The 18,084-nt window shown below is 40.7% G+C and overlaps 1 protein-coding gene across 1 annotated transcript in view; it reads right to left on the bottom strand.

Annotated features, from left to right (window-relative positions):
* Faf2 (Fas associated factor family member 2) overlaps positions 1–17,463 on the bottom strand; it is a 59,547-nt gene extending 42,084 nt beyond the window's left edge. Inside the window, exon 1 of the mRNA XM_005376389.2 lies at positions 17,351–17,463. Within this exon, the coding sequence (XP_005376446.1) occupies positions 17,351–17,413 (63 nt within the window). The 5' untranslated portion in view covers positions 17,414–17,463. The remainder of the gene's footprint in view (positions 1–17,350) is intronic.
* Positions 17,464–18,084: the final 621 nt, after the last annotated feature.

Genomic DNA, 18,084 nt, shown 5'->3' with positions numbered 1-18,084 from the left:
GCGCAAGGTCCTGAGTTCGATTCCGGAGAAAAACCAAAAAAAAAAAAAAAAAAAAAAAAAAAAAGAAAAGTGAGGCCTAGAAGGATGAAAAACTGTCAAAGATCTAATCCCATGTTCTAAAAAGCAGCTGTTTTTATCAGGCTGCAAAGATGAAAACAGGGTTAACTTGATTTTTTGTTTTCGCCTTTCTCCTAAAAAGATGTTTAATATTACTGGAATTGATTTTACCAAAGAAATAAAAAATATTAACAATAACAAAATTGTTATTGGGTAACTTATTGACACTGTGTTTCAATATAAATTTATATAGGACTGGGGACCTAGCGCTGTAGTAGAGTGCCTGCATGAGTCCTTGGACTCCATCCCTAGTACCTGCCTACCAAAAAAAATAGATTATATTATTACAACAATTTACTTTACACTGGCAATAAACAAAAACAAATCCTTAGTCTTTTGGAAACTTGGTTATCAGAAGATCAAGGTTCTGGGCAGAATACTAGTGGAAGGAGATGTTTCAGTGCAAGGGAAGAATGTGCAGAGGTGAATGACATGTTAAGGAATTACAAAGTATCACTGGAATAGAAATGGAAAGAGGAGATAAATGAGGCTGAACAATGGAAGTATGAGTCCAATCATGAGGTGCAAAGAACAATGTCATGTCAAGAGGCTGGGAATATAGCTCAGCAGCAAGGCGCCTGCCTGGCAAGCATGAGGTCCTGAGTTCGATTCCCAATTCCAAAAAAAAAAAAAAAAAAAGATGTCATACTGCTCTAATCAATGCCACCCCAATCATCTTTGACTGTGTCAATCCAGCCTTCTTACTTTTCCCATTATTCTGATTACTCTAGGACAGTAACAAGAACCTTTCAAAACTTTCAATGACCTGGGCGTGGTAGCATATGCCTTGTAATCCCACCACTCAGGAGGCTGAGGCAGGAAAATCATCATGAGTTCAAGGTTAGCTGGAATTAAGAGACTCTGTCTCAAAATAACAGTAAATATAATTTGCGGGTACCAGAATAAAAAGTTACTGCAACAGTCCAGAGGAGAAGTATAAATTATATTAGGAGCAGTGTAGACAGGGAAGAGGGTTAATTGAAAGTACTACGTTTTTCATTTGACTTTTATTTAATTCTTTTTTTATTTCTTTACTTATAAGAAGAACTTAGAGAGCCAGGCATGGTGGCGCATGTCTGTAATCCCAGCACTTGGGAGGCTGAGGCAGGAGGATCATTGGGAGTTCAAGGCCAGCCTGGGTTACAAAGTGAGTTCAAAGCCAGCCTGAACTGCACAGTGAGACCCTGTCTCTAAAAGAGAAGACCAAAAAAAAAAAAAAAAAGAACTTAGAAACATTTAAAATCTCCCCATTTAGCATAAATTTTTTTTCTCTTCTTCTATATCCCAGGACTATGAGAAATTTTTCAAAATTTTCTTGGTAGGAAAATCCAAATCCCATGACTTCTTGAAGTGTTCATAGAGATTTCTGCTACTTATCATTTCTGGCACTCTTGCTAAGGATAGTATTAAAAAAACACACACACACAACCAAAAGCAGTTAAATCAGATTGCCAATTTTATCACTGTACTACTTTATTCTTGCAATTCATTTTCAGCAAAACTATAAGGCTGGAGAAATGGCAACTAGATTTCTCAAATACATGAAATGATCCTCAAATGGACCCAAAGAAAACTGACATATTTAAATCTTGCTGGGAATGGCGATGCATACTGCAGTTCCAGCGGGGAGGCTAAGGGAGGATGATCACAAGTTTTAGCCCAGCCTGGGCAATTCAGCAACTTATCCAGACCCTGTTTCAAAATAAAAAATGAAAAATGAGTCGGGGATGCAGCTCACTATGCAGGCCCTGGATTCCATCTCCAGCAGTGCAATCAATCTTTATCACAAAGATCTACCTTTAAAAGAGTATCTACACTACAGTAATGACCTATTCAGAATAATTCCAATTTATGCTGTTCTTCCAAGTAACAAAATATTCCTTAAAATGCTTTTTCTTTTTTTCGGTGAGAGGCAGTTGGTTTATTGAGACAGTGTCTGCCTATATATAGTTCACACTGGCCTTGAACTCACTATATAACCGAGGCTGGCCTCAAACTTGTAGCAATCCTCCCAAGTGCTGGAATTACAGACATGCAGCACCACCTCTGCCTTCTTTAAAGTATTTATAGGAATATGTAAATACTGATACTGACCCCATTCTGAAGAAATAACTCCAATCTTGAAGCAACTTGATCATAAATGTCTGTACTTCTCATGGAAAGACATTTACAGGGAAAAAAAAAACGAAAGAAAAGAGGCTAGCAAGACAGGAGATTAGGATGTGGCAAAACTGACTGGGGAAGTGGGCATGACCTGTTAATTACAAAATCCCAGAAGACATGCACATGGATTTTGAGACAGAAAGATAGGTATGAGTTAGCCTGGCTGGAAAGGGAGGCATGATCAGAACCCAAGACATATGCCGAATAATTCTCAAGGCCCCATATGTGGACTTCTCGCAGGTTCCATATAGACAGAATAAAAGGACACAGACACCATGAAGAGCTTGCTACAGTGGCTTTCCTCCCACCCTGTGTCCCCCCAAGATGTGCTTTTGTTTTATATTATTATTTTATTTTGGTTTTTGTTTTTATTTTCCTCTTTTACTTGGTCCAAGTTAGCTCTGCAGAGCTAGTTTCTTCCTTACCCTTCACTTTTAATTTTTCCAGTTTCAAACAGTAACTGTGAAACACTGTACCATTTTGCTTGTTTCATTCACTTCTTGGTTTTAGAGGAAAAGTACCTGGCACATTTATGGTACATATTTGGTGAGCTACCTCCACAAGGAGACTACCTGGTAACAACTTCTGAGAACTCTTAACAGATTTTCTATAGGATGGCCCAGACCTGACATTAGCCTGAAGAGTAGGTGATACAAAAAGAACAGTCTACCCTGAATTTTTGCCACTGTGTTCTCTGTTGCATGGTGGCCCACCCTCATGCTTCTTTTCCTACTTTCACTTGGCCCAAACTTGCTCTGGAGAACCTGTCTATTTTGCTACCTTTAATAAAATGTTTGTGCCTGTCTTGACCAATTCTTTGCTCAGGACAGAAAGAACCTAGAAACCACCTCCAGCATACCAAAATCTGTTAACAGTAGTAAGCATAGGGCCGGAGATATAGCTCAGCAGCACAAGTGCCTGCTTGGCAAACGCAAGGTCCTGAGTTCGATTACCAGTACAAAAAAAAAAAAAAAAAATAGCAAGCAGTACTGAATTAGTAGGTTAGAAACTTTCTAAAACCCAGCATGATGGCACAGATCTGTCATCTCAGCACTGTGGGAAGATAAGAGAGAACAAGTACAAGTTTGAGCCTAGCCTGGGCAACTTAGTGATTTAATAAGACCTTGTCTCAAAATAAAAAAATTTAAAATGGGTGGGGGAGGTATGGTGAGGATCTAGCTCAGTACAAAGTATCTGAGTTCTATCTCCCCAGTAATGGAATAAAAATAACTGTATTCTTAGGTAGGATTATTCTACAAAAAGGTGTCAATCACATCCCATGAAGTTCATTTACAAATTTAACAAAATTTTAATTTTAAAAAAAGTTGATAATACAGATTTTTTGAGAAACAAGTAAGAAAGAAAATTCAGGAAGATTCTGAAAAAGAGCAATGGGGGAGGGGAACCAGCCTTTAAATTAAAATGTTACAAGCCTCACCAGGTATGGTGACATAGGCCTATAATCACAGCCTTTAGGGGGCTGAGACTGAAGGATTGCTGTCAGTTTCAAGCTTGCCTGGGCTACATAGGAAGACCCTGACTAAAAAACAAAAACAAAGAAGTTATAAGCCTCTACAATTATAGAGTAGTACTGTTATATATATGGAAAAACCAATGGAACAAAAAATAGTATCTAGCTAGGTGCAGTGGCACCCGCCTGTAGGATGACTAAAAGTTTAAGGCCAGCTTGGGTATAAAGTGAGTTCAAGGCCTGTGTGAACTGCATAGGGAAACCCTATCTAAAATAAAATAAAATAAAATAAAAATCTAGAAAAGGTTCCAGATTTCTACGTTCAAATCTAGTGCTGATATGGAAAATATCTCAAAGCAATTAAGATTTATTTTTTAGCTAATAGATTTTACTTAAGAGTAGTTTTAGGTTTATAGAAAAACTCAACAGGGATTTGATTTTCCATTAGTCCTTCCCCCATCTCTTACTCTAGGTTCCCCAATTACTGGTATGCTGCATTGGTGTGGCACATTTGTTACAACTGTACATTATTAACTAAGGTTCATAGTTTACATTAGGATTTACTCTCTGTGGCCCACTATGCCTATTGTAAGTCTGAAAATTCTCTGTGGGTCACCTTTTCTTCCCCTTCCCCTCCACTGCTGGCAACCATGGATCTTTACATTCTCTTCAGTTCTTCCTGTTCCAAAGTGCCAGTTGGAATGAGCGTTTTTAGACTGGCTTCTTTTTGGCCTGGTACTGGGGACTGACCCCACGTTCATCACACTGAGCTAAATACCCAGCCTACCTCCCTCTTTTGAGACAGTGTTTTGTATGTAGCCTTGGCTAGCCTCAAACTCATAATCCTCCTGTCTCAGTCTCCCAAGTGCTGATATTATAGGTATGTACCACCATAGCTGGTCCCCAGCCCATTTTTAAAATTTTTATTTTGAGACAGGGTCTTCTTAAGTTGATAAACTGTCCAGGCTGTGTGGGAACCTGTCATCCTCCTGTTTCAGTTTCTCAGAGTGTACCAGCATGGCCAGCTCAGGGTAGCTAGCTGCTTTCACTCAGTAGTATATATTAACAACCTACAGTCTAAAAATAAAATTAATGAGGAAGGAAGAGTAGTGGAAGGAAAAAGAATTAAGATGTAATAGGTATATGTACCAACTCTCCATGATAAATGTAATTATGTATTGCAAATATGCATTAATACAAATTTTAAAATAAAAAGAAAACAATTAGATTCATACCATCAAAAAGAGCCACTGGTGAATGCCTGTAATCCCCATGTAAGAGCTACTTTGGACCTGACTCTCCCAATACCCAACCCATCTGCCAGCAGAGGCATTGTTCTCAGCTTAACACCAGTGCCCTTGGCAAACACAGGATGTCTTAAAAGAGGTAAGATGGAACATGGAATCTTGTAAGCACCTGGACATCTAAAGATATCCAAGCATTCACACTGGATGCTTCAAGGATTTTATCCACTGAGGTAAAAAACATCCAGAAAACTTTCCACTGATGTTTACTAAGATCTTCCTACCTAATGACGCTTGCCTTCTTTCAGGCTCTATAAAAAAAAGGATGCTTCTCTTCGTTCCCTACAGACAGCCTTTTTGCCCTCTGTCTGCCTATTGCCTTTATACAAGTCTGGTGGTGTCAGCTGGTCTCTGCCTTGTGCTGTTCCTTATACTCAGCACTTGGGAGGCTGAGGCAAGGGAATAACTGGGAGTCTGAGACCAGTTTGGCCTAAATAGTGAGTCCAAGGCCAGTCTGAACTACAGAGTGAAACTCTTGTCACAAAAAACAAACAAACACATAAAAACAAAAATCAAGAATAAATTTGACAAGTAAATTTATGACCTCATCTGGGTATGGTGACATATCCTGCAATCCCACCACTGAGGACTTTTTCAGGGAGCTATCCTGGTCCATGTGGTCCAGGTGGTTCTCCCATACTTGTTAACAGAAATTTAGGTAATTTAGAAATATGTGCCTGCCAGGCGTGGTGGTGCACACCTGTAATCCCAGCACTTGGGTGGCTGAGGCAGAAGGATCCTTGCAAGTTTGAGACCAGCCTCGGCTACCAAGTGAGTTCAAGGTCAGCCTGAACTATATAGCAAGACCCTGTCTCAAAAAGACACAAACACACACACACACACACACACACACACACACACACAAAAGAAACGTGCCTGGAGGCCTGGGCAGAACAAAGGAAACCTGCCAGTGAAGATGAACTCATTCTTCAGTGAGTACATAAAGTAGAGCTAAAGTTAATAGATAAGAAACTCTATCCTTGTACTTAGAACTTTTTAAGATCTTTTTTTTTTTTGGTAATGGGAATTGAACTCATGACCTTGTGCTTGCCAGGCAGGCACTGCACTACTGAGCTATATTGCTGGCCCAACTTTTAAAGATTTTTTTTCTTCTTTTTTTCCTCTTAAATGCTAAAAAGAGGTTTATATCTCTACTGCCTTAAACTAAGTACCAAAGCTTTTACTATCAGGATAAATGTAAGAGATACTGTTTCTCAAGAGTTAGATGCAACTGATCTTTTCTCAAGTAACTAGTTGGAGGCCCCAGGGGAACTCTACCTTTCTATCCAGAGAGTCATAGTAGGCCACAGAGTATGGGGGGAGAAGAGGAGGCAGAGGAGGAAAAGAACAAGAAGGAGAAAGAGGAGGAAGAGGAGGAGGAGGAAGAGAAGAAGGAGGAGAAGGAAGAGAAGGAGAAGGAGAAAATGTAGCAGTGCTCCTTTGTGCAGACATTGAAGATATTTAGTAGGCAGCACCACTGAATCTCATGAAGGATAATTCTGGGGACTCAACGGGTCTGCATCCTTCTACATGGGATGCCATCTGAAGGACCCTAGACCTAGTCAGTCAGTCAGTCTCTGTCTCTCTCTCTCTCTCTCTCTAGCCCCCATGACACACCAGGGGAAGTACCCTGAAGAGCTCAGCTACCTTGTCATTAGGTTGTACCCTCAGAAACTGGGAACAATGTGACCCTGAAGGAGTCATGGTGGGTTATGGAGAAGTCTAAGGAAAGGTATTGGTGCTTCTTGGTTTGCCAGAGTCATCTGGTTGTGCTTGAGCCTCATGAAAGATGCTTCCTCATGAGGTCTGCATCCTTCAGCATGGGACTTCATCTGAAAGATCTGAGACCTAGTTTTCTCTCTTGCCATAGGCCCCATACAATACCGTTTGGGTCCAGTATAAACTACTAAAAGGAGAAAGATGGTTACAGAATGGCAGTCAAAATTATACTATTCTCCATTGATCTTTTTTTGCAAAAGGCAAGGAAAGTGGTATAAAACCTCTTATGTTCAGGATTTTATGGTTCTTTATCTCTAGAAAGGCCCAAGAACTATGGAACTTAAAGAGGCCTCCAAGAAAGAAGAAAGTGATATCACTGATGACCCTGTCCTCAGATGCCCACCTGTGTCTCAGGAGATGTGTCTCTCTCACCTGGGAGGGCTCCTTAAATGCAAAAGAGTAAATGAGTCCCCTCTTTGTACCCCTCAGGCAGCTCTTGGCCCTGAAGGACATCTCATCCTGCCCCAGGGAGAGGTCACACGAGTAGAGGGGACTACTTGAGTCCAGGTTCCTTTTTCAGTGGCAGATACCCAACAATGCAAAGAACAGGCTGATTTTTAGAAGATCTGGTAGATCTGCAGATGGGTTTCAAGCTTTGACCCTTGCTTTTCACCTATCATGGTGAGATATCCAATTTACTTTGGCCACTTGCTGTACTCCACACCCCTATGACCCAAATGTTGGACATGGCCTTTCTATGTTCAACAACTGGAATCTAGTTAAGGATAAAAGGAGAAAGACTAAGGGGAGAAAAAACAGGCCAAAATTATGGCTGTTGTAATTGTCAATGCTTTAAGCATACCTAAGTCATCTAAGAGAAAACCCCAGGCCAATCCAGGAAAGAATTCCTGCTTTAAATGCAAGGAAACTGGACACTAGGCATATGGCTGTACCCAGCGACTCCCTAGGGCCTGCTGTGTGTGTCAGGTAACTGATGTTCCTGATTCATAGCACCGAAGGACTGACTGGCCCCTCTCCCAGACAAGGGCTAGTCTGGCCAAAACCCTTACCTTCCACTCTGATGAGGAAGATTGAAGGGGCCCAGGGCAACCTACAATGTCCCTGTACACAGACATCTCCATCTCCTATGAGAAACCACGAGTGACCCTGGATGTCATGGGTAAGCAAATTTAATTCCTTACAGACACTGTTCTAACTTCCTTCTGTAGAAAACCCTCCTCTAGATCAACAGCCAAAATTAGGGTTAAGGGGACCTCTAATTGGAGCTTCTTTACACCTGCACTGACATATCAATTTGACAGTCAAATGTTCAGCCATGAGTTTTTAATTGCCCCACACCTACTCCCTTACTAAGAAGAAATTTACTAGCAAAACTTGGCACAATTCTCCACCTCTGCCAAAGGCCAGAGCAGATTTTACCTGTTCGGACTACATCAGGCTATGCTTCCAGATACCCCCTGGTTATCATGAAGACTTGCTCTTAATCCTGCCTGACTGATGACTACAGGCTCAGAGGTTAGCTACTCTGTGATTCCTGTGAACCTCTGAAAGACCCAAGGCTCCTCTTCAAAAAGCAATAATCCAATATTATCCCAAGTGTAGATAAATAGTCACTGATGACCCCTAATCCACCACAGTTTAAATGGGCACTATATTGGGACTCCTGCTTTTAGTCAGATCCTTAATGTGGGTAACCTTCCTAGGGATATGGCTCTCAGGCTCTTAACAGTCTAATATCCTTCTTGCATAGTACCTCCTCCACAGGAAGCATGGAAATCTCTAACCGCTAAATCTGTCACAGTCTACCTTTTAATACAGACAGCAAATATTCTGACTTGCCCTTATACTACTAGCTCCTCAGATGATCTTAAGCAGTTTCATGGCTTTAAATATATATGTAGATGGCCTTCTAAATTTATATTGCCACTTAGATCCTTCTCTTGCACTCAAGACTTCAAATGCCTACTGAAAATCTTCACTTGGAATCTAACAGAAATTTCAGACTTGATAGGACAAATCTACACTGACCTCACCTCCATAAGCAAATGTGTTTCAACTATAGTCTTCCTCATTTCACTTAATGACTCTTCCATGCTTCCTGCTACTTAGGAAAACATTCGTAAGAAATATCCTTAATTTTCCCGTCTATTTCTCAATCCACATACAACCTCTCAGAAAATTCCACCCATTTCACCTTCAAAATAGAAGGAATTTCCAGGCATGGTGGTGCACGCCTGTAATCCCAGCATTCGGGAGGCTGAGGCAGAAGGATCACTGAGAGTTTGACGCCAGTCTGGGCTACAAAGTGAGATCAAGGCCAGCCTGAACTACATAGCGAGACCCTGTCTCAAAAAGACAAAAGAAAAGGAAAGAAAAGAAAGCCTGTCTCAAAAAACAAACAAAAAAATTTTTTACATTTTTATTTCCTCTAGAATCCTCTTCCCTCAGCTATCCATAATTTGTTCCCACCGATCATTTAGGTTTTCCCACAAATGACACTTCATGAGGCATTCCCTTATTCATCCAATTTAAAATCAAGATCCTTCATCAAAACTATTTTCTCCACAATATGCAGTTCAGGCTGGTCTTGAACTCACTGTAGCTCAGGCTGCCCTGGAACTCGCAAAGATTCTCCTGCCTCAGCCTCCAAGTGCTGGGATTACAGGCATGCACCACCACACCCAGCTTCTTCCCTTTTTATTTACAAAGGGTTTTTTTCCATTTTTTCTTTCTTTTCTCATTTTTTCTTTTCACTTCCTTCCTTTTACCCTCCCCCTCCCTAATTCCTCTCATTTTACAGTATGTATTATACCTTTTGGTCCTTGCTTACACTATCAGTTTCTCACACCAGAGAAACAATGTGGTATTTACATGTGTGTCCAATTTATTTCACTTAAGCGTATGGCCTCAGCTGGGCGTGATGGTGCATACCTGTAATCCCAGCACTGGGGAGGCTGAGGCAGGAGGATACCTGCGAGTTTGAGGCCAGCCTGAGCTACACAGCTCAGTCCAAAGTCAACCTGAACTACAGAGTGAGATCTTGTCTCCAAAATAATGAAGTCTCAAGGTGCACCCATTTAGCTAGAAATGCCTCTAGCTTATCCTTCTTTATGGCAGAGTAGTACTATATTGTATAAAAAAACCTGTATCTTCTTTATCTATTCATCAACTGATGAGCACTTGGGCTATTTCCAAGATTTAGCCATTACAAATTATCCTGCTATAAACGTGGGTGTGCATATATTGCTGTGATATGATGCTTTTAATTCTTTTGGGAAGATACCAAGAAGGGGAATAGCTCAGTCAAAGAGAACCTTTAGTCCTATTTTTTTGAGCAATCTCCACACTGATTTCCACAGCAGTTGCACCAGTCCACACTCCCTCCAATAGTGGAGAAGGGTTTCTTTTTCCCTACAGCCCTGCCAGCATTTGTTATTGGTTGATTTCTTGATAATACCTATTCTTTCTGCAGTGAGATGGAAATACATAGGAATCAATCTAAAGAAGGAAGTAAAATGTTACATTGAAAACTACAGTCCTCTGAAAAAGGAGACTGAAGAGGATGTCAGAAGTTGGAAAAATATCCCTTGCTCTTGAGTAAGAAGAATCTATATAATGAAAATAGCCATACTTACAAAATTGTTACATAGATTTAATACAATCCTGATCAAAATTCCAACATCATATCTCACAGAATTAGAGAAAACAATCCTAAAATTTATTGAAACCAGAAGAAACCCAGAATAACAAAGGCAATTTGGGGCAATAAAAGCAAGGCAGAGGTGTGGAAAAGGACAATCTTTAGTTAAAGAAAGTACTGTGGACACACAATGATTTGTTTATTGTTTGTTAGGGTTTCTTAAGGTAAGGCTTCACTCTACAGCCTGGACAGACCTTAAGTTTATGGTCCTCTTGTCTCAGCCTCCCACATGCTGGGATTACAGGGGCATGCTGGGTTACATGTGGAGAAGGGCAATCCTTTAATCCTTGCTAAAAGGTTTGGTATCCACCCATATGTACTAGCTACGCCCTTGGTTCTCGCTCAATAAAAGGTGACTGAAACTGGTATTCAAGGCTGCAGTCCAAGAGGTTGTAAGTCCCCTGATCCCAGAATTATGCCTCTCTTGTTTTTCTTGTTTCTCTTACTTTTCTTTTCATCCACAGGTACCTCGTTCTTGGGACCTGTCACCGCTGGAGGAATGTACATCTGACACAGAGGGGCATCACGATCCCTGACTTGACATTACACTACAAAGTTACTGTGATTAAAAAAACAGCATGGTACTAGCAAAAAAAAACAGACCCAAGGATCAATGTAACAGATCAGAAGATGCAGAAACAACTCTAGACATACTTAGCCACCTTATCTTTGACAAAGATGCTAAATACCTTCACTGGAAGAAAACCTCTTTAATAAATGGTGCTGGGAAAACTGGCTTTCCACATGCCAAAGATTAAAACTGGACTTGTATCTGTCACCATGCATTAAACTAAAATCAAAATGAGTCAAAGATCTAGATATTAAAAACAAAAACATTAAACCTGCTGAAAGAGAGAACTCTTGAAGACAGTGGTCTAGGCAAAGACTTTATAAGCAAAATCCCAATCGCACAGGAACTATCACAAAGAATCCATAACTGGAATCTCATTAAAAAGCTTTTGCACAGCAAGAGAAACCACCACAGAGAGAAGAGACAACCCACAGTGTGGGAAAAACTTTCTACCAGCTGTTCCTCAGACAAAGAACTAGTATCTAGAATATATATAAAGAACTCAAAAAAATCAGACTCCCCCAAATTTAAAGACCCAATCCAAAAATGGGCATCTGAAATAGACACTTCTCAGATGAAGAAGTAGAAGCATCAAATAAATATACAAATATATATAAATATAAATATATAAAAAATGTTCAGTATCATTGGTCATTCGAGAAATGCAAATCAGCTGACTTTCATGAGTAAAATATGATCATTCAAAAATAACACAAGTTCTCCTATAGAATGAGAATGTGATTTACAACCAATTAGTTCAGCAACCATTTAAAGAAATAAAAATATTCTATACTTCACTTATTTAACACAAAGTAATGTAAATAATCTTCTTACTCAATGATTTCTCCCAAAGTTAAGATACAGTTATGCTGCCCACGGCTAACTGAAGGCAATTTTTTCCTCCAGTGACTTGCTCCTGTTTAATCATCTGAAACACTTAATTTAGTTTTCATATAGACAACTCTTTGTACTGGTAGTTTATTGGTTTATATAACACTGAATTAAATTTATATGAAGACCAGCATACACTGGTTTAAGAGCACAAATAACTGACTCTTACCTAGAGTACAATTCAAGCTGAGTGTGGTAGTACCCTTCTCTAATCCCAGCACTCTGAGAGGCTGAGACAGGAATATTACAAATTCAAATCCAGCATGGCCAATTTGGTGACTTAGCAACACCCTGTTTTAAAGAGGAGGGCACCTGGGATGTACCTCAGTATGAAGGCTCTAAATTTAATCCTGAACAACTCCCATACACGCATGCACAAGATGAGGGTACAACTCATCTAGTGAGAATAGAAACACTTAAGCATATTAGGGTAGACTTTAGGAAATGGAAGAATCTGGCCTAACTAATCAGTCAAGTGAAGGTTAGGATTAGAAAGTTTCCACGTTAATAATCTGTATATCTAGGACTGAGAATGTTAACTCAGTAGATAAAGCACTTATCTAGCACATGTGAAGCCTAGGTTTAGAACCACAAGGTACATATGAATATGTAGATGAAAAAGACACATAACAAATCTAGAATTAGGATGAGAGGAATAAAACAAGACTTAATTACTTATTTTATGCAGATGTATGCTGTCAACTTCCAACAAGTATGCCTGGATACATAAATGACTTGGTAGGTTATTCTGCTGTTTGAGATAAAAAACTATGGGTTCTGTAGTCTCAAACTCATAGCCCTCCTGCCTCAACCTCTTGAGTATTAGGATTACAGGTGTGAACCACGGCATCCAAAACTGATGCTTTTCTAAAAGTAAAAAAGAAAAAGAGTCCAGTCAACTACATAACAGTATCCCCATTTTATAGTAGAGGAACAACATTTAAAGAAAAACCTAACCAAGATCATAAAACTCACAAGAAACTAAGTTAAAAAGCTGATTCATGTTTACCTAGTGTTCTAAAGCTCATGTTCTCTCTACAATGTCAAATTTCCTGGAAAAAACCAAATCACTATGATTTTTTTAAGTTCATGAACAAAAAACATCATATTCCTCACTACCAGGGTAACAGCCAGGGGAAATAAAAAAGATGATTTTCAAAATGACTTATAAATTTGATTCAACAGCGTGGATTTCAGGTTTTACTTACTATAACTTAAGAAGATAAGGGTCATATCTTACTGTCCATTTAAAAGGGAAAATTTCTTACTCCTGCATAAGCAGAAAAGAGATCATTTCTTTCTCCAGAGACAACACAGAGCTCCTTTAGTTCCCTCTCTTTGTCCCATGTTATCCTTGCCCAGTTGTTCAAACAGCAACCTAGAGGCAGTACACCAAAGCACTAGTGGAGTCTGTTGTATCTGGAATATTGAAGAAATGTATTCCAAAAAAGGTAACCTTCAAAAAAAAAAAGGTAACCTTCCACATATGTGCATTAGCTCTTCTTAAAACTGATACACTGTATTCTTCCCATGTGAAATAGCTCAGAACAAGTGTCTGCATTAGTTCTTCATACTAACTGGCTCCAAAATAAACAGGAGAAATGGAGAACTATAGAAAAAGCTTAGAAACATCCCATCAACTGAGAAACAATAAATATGCCTTATAGAGTTCCAATCAAATCACGTGTTACGAAAAGAGAAACAGGAAACCTGAGATTTCCAAAATATTTTACTTTCACTAGATTCAGTATTTCAAATAAGAAAACAGAGAACCTGCTTCTTGTGGTGTCACCTGTTCTACCCTAAACACTGAAGAGTCTAAGCCTATGATTCAAACTGGTTTCGTTGTTTTGTTTTAGTTTGCTAAAGTGAGGTTTAATTTGGCCCACAGATCCATACTACTAATGAAGGAAACCTGAAACCTAGGGTTGTCACTTCCGAGTTGAAAAAAAAACTTTGATGGTTCCCTAGGCTTCCAGATTATATAAAAAGCATTGAAAGCAAGATGGCTCTAGTTTACTTTTCCAGTCTTATTTTCCACTTCCAATTCTCTAAATCCACCAAAACAGACACATTCCACACTTTCCCACATCAGTGTGTGCAACCTATCTCCCAGCTCTGAACATCCTCCTGCTCACTGCCTGTTCAAATTTTACTCCTTCAAAGCAATAAGGTACAGTGGTAGGAACCTCAGCCTTTCAGGGCAGATCAAACCCACTAGAATTCCACTACTTAACAGCTTAAGGACCTTGAGTAAATATGTCAACAGATCTTAAGAGAGCAGGCACATTATTGTACATTATTGTGCAGATTAAGCATAATGGTTATAATGTATCTAACATAATGCTCAAGGCACAGTAAATAATAAATAGCACCTATAAATCATCTTAACCCCTCCCCATTTAATACTCTGATCCTTTGCTAAGTACCCACAGCACTTACTGGGTTTGTTTGGCAAGTGTTCTACCACTGAGTTACATCCCCAGCCCTTTTTTAAGATAGTGGCTAAATTGCACCAGTTGGCCTCAAAGTTGCAATCCTATCTCAGCCTCTGAAGTAGCTGTGATTGCAGGCATACACCATCACATCTGACTCAGAGCATTTTGTTGTTGTTGTTCTTTCTTGTAGTACTGGAGTTTGAGTACTCAATCCTGGGTATTTCAGTATTTCAACCCAGGGCCTTCATACTCAGCTACATCCCCACCCAACTCCAGTTTTAAATTTCAAGACAGGGGCCCAGCTAAGCTGCTAAATTGACCAGGCTGGGCTTAAACTTGCAATCCTCCTGCCTCACCTTCCAGAGTGCTGGAATTAGGCATGTACCAAGTTGCCTGGCTATCATTTTTTTATGTACCATATTACACTATGAGTACATCTATCTTGCTGGGCACTCTCATTATTCATGTACGTACCTGCCTTCTCCATTAGGTTACATACAAATAGTTATGGATACGGATTTCTAAGTCTCTGTCATTCCAGCATGGAAAATTTAAAAAGTATAAATCTCTGCTACTTACTACTTGTTCAAGTTGTTTGACTTCTCAGAACCTATTTCTTCATAAATAAAATGAATGGAGGTTAACCATAGTTGTTTCAAGAGGTTTAAGAATTAAGGTATGGGGGCTGGGGATATAGCTCAGTGGCACAAGCTCCTGCCTAGCAATTGCAAGGCCCTGAGTTTGATTCCTGATACCCCACACCTCAAAAAAAGAATTAAGGTATGGCATATCAACTTCTATAATGCTTGACATCTAGTAAGTTTCAAAGAATGTTTAATGGCAATATGTATGACAAATCGGATCCAGTGTTTTCCTATAGCATACACACATAAAACGCATTCCCTCAATTCAGTTTCATAAAGCAATCAGCACAGATTAACCTGCTGCCCACCTCTCCTGATATAGATAGCCAATGAATAAAAAAATGCAAGTTTCTATGCTCTTTAACTCAGAAATGTTACCATACATTCATGTTCTTCCAGTACAAGATTACACCATGATTTATAACTTACATCTCCTTGTTATAGTTAAGTAACAGGGGGCTTACCCCTGAAGAGTTGTAAAGTATAAAATGGCTTGCACAAGTTAAATAAAATTCTGAAATTGGTGTTTTACAAGGAACTGGAAGATTGTTGCTCGCTGTTTACTCACTCTTCAATTCTAATCTGTCATTAACACCTCTACAAAAATTTACATCAAGGGCCTGGGGATTTAGCTTGGCGGCACAGCGCCTACCCGGCAAGCGCAAGGTCATGAGTTCGATTACCAGTACCAGAAAAAAAAAAAAAAAAAAAAAAAATTTCATCAAATATCGACTATGTCTATGATAGCATTTTACCATTCATACACTTTCAACACACTGCTCAATTTAAGAGGGGAAAAATACCTCACAAATTGTAATAAAATACAATCAAAGAAATTACAGAAAACAAAAAATTATTATTACAGCATTTGTATTCTATCTCATCTGTACTCTGATGCTTATACGGGAGTGTAGCAGAGAAATTAACCCGGAAAAGGATTTGGAAAGGTGGTCCTGGCTTTAAATCTGACACGGCTACATACCAGCTGTGTAACGAAAGTATTGTTAGCTCTTAAATTTTATATCGTTGCCGGGCGTGGTGGCACACGCCTGTAATCCCAGCACTCGGGAGGCTGAGGCAGGAGGATCATTGCAAGTTCGAGACCATCCTGGGCTACAAAGTGAGCTCAAGGCCAGCATGAACTGCATAGCAAGACCCTGTCTCAAAAAAGACAAAAAAAAAAAAAGTTTTATATCCTTTATCTGTAAAATATGTCCTACACCAGGATGAACCTCACAGGGTTGTTGTGAATATTTAATGAGATAACATATACCAAATATTTAGCAAGGTATTTACAGCATGGTAAATATTCAGTAAATGCTATTTTACCTGGCAGTGCCTCAGCACTTAAGTTCTTCATAAACGCTGCTGAATATAGATTGTGCACATTATATATTAGGAAATAAGTGTAACAACTTCAGTTGCAACTTAAATAATGATTAATAGCAGTAACTCTGTTTGGGAGCATTTTACTGTTTACAATGCGCTTCTAACAACCACAAACTCATTTGACCTCCGTAACATCCTCAGGGAAGCAGACATTTTTAAGATTCACATTTAAGAGATAAAACTGGTAACAAAGCCACAGTCATCCGCCGTAGTGATCTCCTCCAACCAGATTCTCCAGCTCAGAGGTTAAGCGTTTAGGGCCAAGCGTTCTTAACATAACATCCACTAAAAGGAGGCAAATTCCTGCAAGTTGCCACCCTCCTCAAGCATAGTCAAGCACAGGAGTCCAGGAATAAGCAGAAGTCAGGAAACCCCGTCAGAAGCCAACGACGGTACTTCTGTTGCATTGTTTCGGTACGCGGTGTCCTCCCACAGCTCTAGGGCAGAGGCCAGGCCTGTGAGTAGGTGCTTCCGTCCCCACCACAGCCCCCAACACGAGACCGGCTACCCGAGAGGCCCCCATTAATGTCTGCGGACACAGTATGGGATGGCGGTGGGAGGTGTTCCAGAGACAACCGACGCCAGCTCTGCGCTGGGGCTTAAGCATCTCGGGCAGGTCTAGAGTCAGTGGGCTGGGAAGGATGGCTGAGGACTGGCGGCGCTAAGGAAAACTACGGAAACTGACCCGCTGAGGGTAGAGGGAAACGGAAGAGGCGAGCCGGGCTGGCAGCGATGGCTGGAATGCTGGGGACCAACAGAGGCTGGGGGAGAGAGGAATCGGGGCAGTTGGCGTCGGGGGGGAGGGGGCAGCTTTCTGGTCTGAAAAAGAGCCCGGACCCAATCTGAGGACAGTTATACGCTCTTCTAGGGGTCCACTCCCCATCCCGCGGCGGCATATGCTGCACCGAGTACTCGCCGCTACCTGAAACTGCAGCAGCTTCTCTGTCTGCTCCTGGGTTAGATCCCGCTCCTCAGGCGCCGCCATTTTGCCGCCGCCTCTACGCTCCTGACCCGTCCGCACCGTCACCCGCCGGAAGTGACCTCAGGCGCAACCACATCCGGTCTGAACGGCCGTAGGCAAGTAACTACGCCTGCACGCGCGGTCTCCCGCGCCCTCCCGCCTCTGCCGCCAGAGGGCGCCACTCTCGGGTGTATTGCGAGCAATTTTGGAAATGGCCGAGGTACAGGAAACCATCCTGATTTAGGTGATCAACAGATCTACTAAACATTCAAGATTATTGACTAAATCTCAGAGAGCCTTGAGAGCCCGAATGTGTCTCTGGAAGCTTCAGAAAGTACCGTATGCATTCGGCTGAGTTCAGCAGCTCCCTCACCATTTTCCAGTCATCTCAGTTATTCCTAAAGTTTTCTCAAGAAATCGTGGCCTGTGCAAAAAATAGTGATGTGGTTCTTGATTCTTGCTTTGACGTTCCCAAAAGATCCTGGCCATCTCTTGGCAGTTTCTGAAAGTCACCGAATGCTGATGGGGCATTTCTGACCTCCTTTGAACAGGTTTTGGCCCAATTGAAATTGCAACTTCAGCATCACTTGCTGGGAGTGCTTGGCCCTGGCTTCCTTGGTCTCTGAGGGCTAAGGGCACCTCCAGACTTAAGTGGAGCTTTTCAACCACCCAGGTCGTGAAGGTGCCTGGCCTGC

This window comes from Chinchilla lanigera, unplaced genomic scaffold (assembly GCF_000276665.1).
Source record: "Chinchilla lanigera isolate Chin_1 unplaced genomic scaffold, ChiLan1.0 scaffold00007, whole genome shotgun sequence".
In the NCBI taxonomy this organism is placed as follows: Eukaryota; Metazoa; Chordata; class Mammalia; order Rodentia; family Chinchillidae; genus Chinchilla; species Chinchilla lanigera.
The sequence above is the reverse complement of the archived record's forward strand: the minus strand, read 5'-3'. Positions and strand labels throughout refer to the sequence as shown.